General features: G+C 50.4%; 1 protein-coding gene across 1 annotated transcript; it reads left to right on the forward strand.

The window, feature by feature from the left end:
* Window positions 1–1,878: 1,878 nt before the first annotated feature.
* On the forward strand, window positions 1,879–6,663 carry PCBD1 (pterin-4 alpha-carbinolamine dehydratase 1; the record flags this gene model as incomplete). The annotated part of the gene is made up of 4 exons (XM_027129979.1): window positions 1,879–2,061; window positions 4,579–4,710; window positions 5,246–5,326; window positions 6,095–6,663. Coding segments are annotated over 4 exons (495 nt in total), but the record flags the coding sequence as incomplete, so codon positions are not given.
* Between the last annotated feature and the right edge of the window lie 482 nt (window positions 6,664–7,145).

Below are 7,145 nucleotides of genomic sequence, written 5' to 3' on the forward strand. Positions count from 1 at the left end.
ATCTTTTGCCCTTCCCCCACTCTTTCTCCTGAGCTCTCAGTGGAGGTCCATAAATAAAGGCTGTTCGTGTGTGCAAACTCTCCCCGTGGTGTCTCGGGGCCCCAGCTATTCCAGACTGTATGCCAGCACACACCTGGCTTCCAACAATGTGTTAACATTGCAGCTGATTTCTTCTCACCCACTTTTATGGAGGCTGTGTGTCTTCCCCCTCCCCTCCCCGCCCCACGCCTGGCAGGCACGCCTGGCACAGGTGCATCCTGCCTCCCATGGAATTCAGACTACTTGGTTGCCCTGTGACCTCAGCTCCCCGGCCAGCTGAAGAAAAGTGATGATTGTATATTATCTCCAGGCTTTTCTCATTGCTACTGTGGAACACTCTTTCCAGCTGTCTACACCGTAGCAGAGCCCAAATCCTCCTTTCTGTCTTTGAAAACTCTCATCTGCCCTCTACCCACCAGCGTTGCCAAGCTAATGCATAAGTCTTATTATACCAAAATATAAGATTTCTGCCAACAAAGGACATCATACAAGAAGTTAGTGTACAGATGGCTGAACGGGAGGAGATATTTGCAATATCTAAAACTGACAAGCAATTAAAGTTGAGATATATAGAGTTCCGAAAACCAACTTTAAAAAAGCACTGTAAATTCTAAAAAGTAAAACTAAAAACTATAAAATATAGAAGAAAACATAGGAGAAAAATCTTTGTGACCTTGGGTTAGGCAAAGATTTCTTAGTTACAACATCAAAATACCAATTCATAAAAGAAACTTTTGATAAGTTGGATTTCATCAAAATTAAGAACATTCGCTCTTTGAAAGACATTGTGAGAAAGCAAACAAAATATTTGCAAATCATATATCTGATAAAGTGCTTGTATCCAAAATGAAGAACTCTGAAAACCCAGTAAGAAAACAAAAAACTCAATTTTTTTTTTTAAACGGGCAGGAAATTTGAACAGGCAATTCACCAAAGACTGACCATTGGCAAATAAGCACATGAAAAGGTATTTAATATCATTAGTCATTTAGGAAACTCAAAACCACAGTGAGATACCACTGCGCACCAATTAGATTGGCTAAAATTAAAAAGACTGACATAGCAAGTATTCGTGCAGCTGGGGGGGTGCGGTGCAAGGGAACTGGAAGTCTCATACACTGCTGGTGGGGATGTAAGATGGTCTGACCGCTTTCAGAAGCAGTTTGGCAGATTTCTAACAAGTTATAAGTATATACTTGCCATATGGCCTAGCCATTCCACTCCTAGGTATTCACGCAAGACAAGTGAAAACATATATCCATACAAACACTTGTATGCCAAAGTTCACAGCAGCTTTATTTGTAATAGTCAAAAACTGGAAACAACCCAAACGTCCAACAAATTGTAGCATATCCATTACAATATAATACTATAAAATAACGTCTACTTAGCCATAAAAAGGAAGAAACTATTGATATGTGCAACGACATGGGCAATCCTGCTGAGTGAAAGAAGGCAGATATAAAAAGAGTATAATTTGTATGATTTGCATTTACATAGCATTCTAGAAAATGCAACCTAATCTATAGTGAGGAAGCAGGTCAACAACAGTTGTCTTGAGTTGGGAGGACGCAACTTAAGGGTTATGGCTATGTTCTTGATCTTTATCGTAGCGATGGTTGCACAGATGCATACATGTCAAAACGCATCAAACTGTACACTTTAAACATGTGCAGTTTACTGTGTGGGTCAATTTCTCAATAAGGTGTTTTTAAAAAAGAAAAAGTAATCTCGCGCCCAGGGTCACACAGCTGGTAAGTAGCAGAGCGCGATGCAATTGGAGTCCGCGTTTGGAGCCTGGGTCCTTAATCCCCGAGCTCCCTGCAACGTCGGCACTGAGGAAAATGCTGGAAGGCAGCCCCAGCTGTTGTTAATGATTACCAGTGGGCGGCCCCTTCCCGGCTGAGCTCCAGCCCCGGGGCGGCCCGAGCGCCGCCCCGCGCGACGGCTTCCCAGTGCGCCGGGCGTCTCGCTCGTCTGCTCCGCCGCCACCAGCTGTTGCCCGCGTCCGCGCCCGGCATGGTGAGCGAGTGGGGGGAGATCACCCGTAGGGGCGACCGGGTTAGGAGGGGGCGCGCGGGAGGGGCGGAGGAGAGCCAGGGGCCGCGCTGGGTCCCCGCCCAGGCCAGAGGACGGCGCCGGGAGGTATGGGGCGGGGGGTTCCTACGAGGCCTTCGCAGAGCAGCCGCGCGCCCGGCTGGGAGAGTCGGGGTCTCTGTCCCACCCCCGCCCCCGAGTGGTGCCCCCTGGGAAGCTGAAGCCGGGAGAGGGGCGGTGGTAGGTCCGGGTTACAGCTAGGCGGGAGCCCCCCGCCAGAGCCCGCGCGGGCCCTCAGTGCCGCGGGTGGGGTTTAGAGACCTTTCTGGGCGGGGGTGGGGAGGGGCGGCATAGTGAGCCCAGGGCATAGTTCCCCTCGGTGGCGAGGTTCTGTCCTGTAGTGGGGCGACTGAATTTGCGTGTCCCTCTGTCTGCCTGTTTACTGCCCTTCTCGCTTGCTCTTCTGCTAAGCCCTCTGTGCTGTCCCCCGACCTCAGAGCCGGCCCCTGGCTCCTAGTTTGAGGCCTCTGCCCAGCAATGGGGACCTGGCTGCTCAGGGTCACCCGCCCTCCAGGCTGAGCTTTCCCAGGAGTCTCAGGCCCTGTGCTCAGCTAGGGAGGTGAAGGTGAGCCTGCGGAGAAGCTTCTAGACCCAGGAAGCTTTACTAAACAGCAGAGTGTTGGGCCTCAAAGCGTTAGGAGCGGTCGGGACTGCGGTGCCACCTGGGAGGGCACCTTGAAGGCTACGGGTCAGATGCAGGGGAGGTGGTGGGTGAGCTGATTGTGAGGTACACTGAGGCCCAAAGCCGCAGGGCGTGGGTAATCAGTAACCCCTCTGCACACTCCCAGAGGCCCAGGCTGAGTCCAGGCCTGACCTGTGATTTACTAAGCAAACACCACCCCTGCCCCCTCTCTGATCCCAGATTTCAGAGGGACTTGTCAGTTCAGCCCCAGGCTGTGAAATGTAGGGGATGCCAGAAGACTAAAAAGGAGCCTCCTAGGAGCCCGCTAGTACCTGCGCACTCCTTTCAGAGCCAGAGAACTAAATGGTGGGTTCTGATGCCTTGGCTGCCATGTGGTCACCCGGTTGCCTGGATACACGGACCAGGCTTACCAGCCACTGAGACAGGGTCAGCTGTCTGGGGGTTGGGCGGTGATGCAGATCTCGACTGCCCTCACTGGCCTTCCAGAGCCCAGTAGAGGAGACAGAGCCAGCCAGATTGGTCCAGAGAGAAACCGCACTTTCAGGAGGGAGAAAACGGTTATCAGAGCCCTGAAATGTTTTTCCAGTTCTGCCCCAAACCTGAAGGCCTGTCATAAGCTTACTTGCCCCAGCAAGTCTCTTTTTAAAAATGCAGATGATACTCCCTTAATAACAATGGAGTTTATTAAAGTGTCTCCTGGCTCCTCTGGCTGATTCCTAAAGTGGAAGTTCTTGGGCCTTTATACCCATCAGGCCAGGGGAGATGAGTGCCCCAAGGCCACCTGGCTTCCAGCTTGCAGGCTGCCTCATAAAAGCTAAATTAACCTCCCTTGCATTCTCTTCCCAGACCTAACTGATTTAATTTAGCACTCTCACTTTCCTGCCTTGGGTAGTTCTACTTCAGGGGCCTGAATTCTGGGATCCCTTAAGCTCCTCCACCTGGATCTTCTTAGAGGCTGGACCTGACCTTTGCTTTCTTCTGTTCTCCCAGAGAGGGTTCCACTCACGGCCTGAATTAATGCCAGTTTGGGCTGCCTCGAGGGCATTTTGCACAATAGGAAAATAGGCCGAGGCAGTGGCTTTGCCGTTTGCCCTTGGCCAAGTTACTTCTGCTTTGGGGACTGAGCTCTGCGGCTCCAGCTTCCCAGGCTGACAGAATAGAAAAGAAGGTGGAAAACTGAGAAACGTAGGCCTGGCAGCTGGGAACCAGAGGCTGCCTGGGAGCGTGGTGGGATACCCACTAGGAGGTAGTGCCGGTGGTTGTTGACCGCGGTATGGCTAGGGATCGCCTGGACCATGTTTTAAGTGCTGGTTCCTTTGCCCAGCCCCAGGGATGCAGACACGTGGACCCACCTTGAGAAGGATTCCTGTGCTTTTGCTGACCGAGGGTGGGGGGTGAAGGAAGAGAGGTCATTTCCCCTCTCTAGGCCGCAGTTTCCTCTTCAATACACAGCAACAGTAGGGGTTTGATTTACCTTTGATCCCCCGTGAACAGAAGAGACATAGGTTTTTACGGAGGGGTGCCCTCTGTAAGGCTTTGGGGGCAGGGGTGGGGAAGGAGTGTTTCTCTGCCCCAGCGATTTGCATTACACCTCAGGACTCTCTGTTCTCTAAGAACCTATCAGTGCACCAGACAGAGCCCCTCCTCCCAGTCTGTTGATTTGGACCAGCTGCCCTTTGACTGCGCCACCAGAACTGCCAGTGGAGGCTGGCTAAATTTCCCCAAAGGTCCAGAGCCCTCTCTGTTGTCCTGTGAAAAAAAACGAATGTCCTTGGTCTTCTGTGTTTTCCCTCTCCTAGGCTGGCAAAGCGCACAGGCTAAGTGCTGAGGAGAGGGACCAGCTGCTGCCAAACCTGCGGGCCGTGGGGTGGAACGAGCTGGAAGGCCGGGATGCCATCTTCAAGCAATTCCATTTCAAAGATTTCAATCGGGTATGGCATCAGGGTGGGACAGAGCGTCCTGAGACTGGGGCTGATGGGGTCACGCTCCAGAACGTGCTCCTTCCCTTAAAGTTCTGTTAGCCAAGACTGTCAGATGCTCCGCTAATCCCTTTTACTTGGAACGTGTCCTCCTTGGGGATTGGAGAGGGTGGAGATGGGTCTTGGGCTCTCCACACCTGGAACTTTTTGAAATGATCCTTAGAGAAGACAGTTCAAGTGGGAAGCGGATGCACGTTTGAAGACATTTTAGTAGATAACCGAAAGATTGGCGAAGACTCAGAAGCTCTCTGGGGTTTCCACCTTGTTGGTGGTCCTGGTAACAAGACTTCCTACTGCAGAAGGACCACCTCAAACTGCAGCCTCAGAACCAGTGGCGGGGTGCTAGGCGGAATGCTGAAAGCTGGAAGGATCGCCTTGCAGGGAGCGAGGCAATCCTTCTGCGTCTGGGCCTTAACGCTGGCCATAAAAGGGGGCCCAGCAGTCCTCTCCTTCAGGACACTAACCTGGGTCTCACTTCATTAAACAGGCTTTTGGCTTCATGACAAGAGTGGCTCTTCAGGCTGAGAAATTGGACCACCATCCTGAATGGTTTAACGTGTACAACAAGGTGAGTGATACGTGCCTAGAACTCCAACTCATTCTGAAGGCCACTTCCTTGGACTTGCCTGTGGGCTCTCCTCACCCATAGGTCGACTGTCCGCTCCTGTTCCTTTCATCTCCTTCCTAGGATCGACATAAACACCCCTAGAAAATATTCAGTCTCACTACAGATTAAAGAAAAGCAACTTGAAACACTAGTGAGACAACGTGTGGGTTAAGGAGACATTAAGAAGGCAAATCCTAGAGAAGGAAAGGCTGTGGGGACCAGGCATATTCACTGTTAATAGCTCTAAAGGGCTGACATTTTCTGGAGATATGGAAGAATGAAAAGGCAATAAACTTGAACTAAGAATACCCATGCACACCAAGGAGATCAGCCTGTCTGCTGAATGAATGGAAACAGTCATTAAATGCCTGTCGTGAACCAAGAGGTATGCTGGACTCTTTCTAAAGGCATTAAGGCTGGAAGTGATGTTCTGTAAATGGACCGTGTTGAGGAGTTGGTTTGGGGTCTTGTCTCTGGCCTTGAGGTTGCTCTTGATATCTGGATCTTTCTTTTTTTATCCTATGCTGTGGTTACCAGTGTTTATGGAGGTGTAATAGAAGACAGTTTTGCACTGATGTTAGAGACTCGTCAGGAAGGCAGCCCCCAGGAAAGGGATTAGTGTCTGGTTACACTTTTTGGTGTGGCTGAGCCCGGGAGCTGGTGACTCTCTCCTGCTCTTAGGTGCAGTCGGTGGAATCAGCTGGCCCCGAATCTCTGGTTTTGTTTCAGGTCCACATCACCCTGAGCACTCATGAGTGTGCGGGCCTTTCAGAACGGGACATAAACCTGGCCAGCTTCATCGAGCAAGTAGCAGTGTCCATGACATAGACCCTGCCCTTCCTCTCTGAGTTCTTCAGGGGAAAGGGGGGACTGAACTGGGGATCCAGAGAGGGAACTGGGGAGCCCTGAGACGTTGGTGCAGTCAGAGGGCCAAGTTGACCCCGCTGCTTCCATTTAGGGGCAAGTCCTTGCCTTGGAAGGAGAGGCCCACATCACGGCCAAGACGAGGGACTTCGACCGCTTTTCCCCACACCACTCTCGTCCTCCTTGGGGCCCTGTGACATGTACGTTGATTTGAATAAGTTCTTCTCTTTCTTTACAACTTCCCAGCAACAGTAATGATTTTCCTTCCTGGCTGCGTCTTGTTCTCTGATTCATTTCCCAAGAAGCTGTGAGAGAAGCTGTGTTTAACATAAACAAAGTCTTATCTTAGAAACCAGTAACTAAAGCCATCCTCATCCTGTGTGACAGAAACCCATGTGCTTTTATGCCTCAAATAAAAACACTATTTCACTTGGCCTCAGGCTCTAGAATCTTCTTTTCCACAAGTCAATCCAAATCGGAGTCAACAGGCATCTCAATCACCTACTCTGTGCAAGACAGAGTTCAGGCCACTCGGGGGAAAGGGGACCAGAGCACCCTGCCTTTTGAGCTCCTTATTGCCTCAGGGAAATAACTAGAAAAATAGTTAACTATTACTAGGCAGCATGAATGAAGTTAACGCCAGATGCAAAGGTAAGAAATGAGTTAACGAACACAAAGTGATTCACAAGGGTGAATGAGAAGGCTTCATTTCAGCTCTGCCTCCAAGACCTGAGTAGGATTCTGGAGGCAGAGGTGACTGAGGGAGCATCTTGAAAAGATAAAGGTTAGCCGGACATTTATATGCATGGTGGGACCTACGACTAGATCTTCCCAGCCTGCAGGATCCAACACATGGAGATCTCTCTTTTATTTATTTATTTTTTACTTGAAGCATAGTTCATTTGCCAATTTGCCA

The sequence above is a fragment of the Aethalodelphis obliquidens genome, unplaced genomic scaffold (assembly GCF_003676395.1).
Source record: "Aethalodelphis obliquidens isolate GAN/ISIS:26980383/991018 unplaced genomic scaffold, ASM367639v1 scaffold37, whole genome shotgun sequence".
Taxonomy (NCBI): Eukaryota; Metazoa; Chordata; class Mammalia; order Artiodactyla; family Delphinidae; genus Aethalodelphis; species Aethalodelphis obliquidens.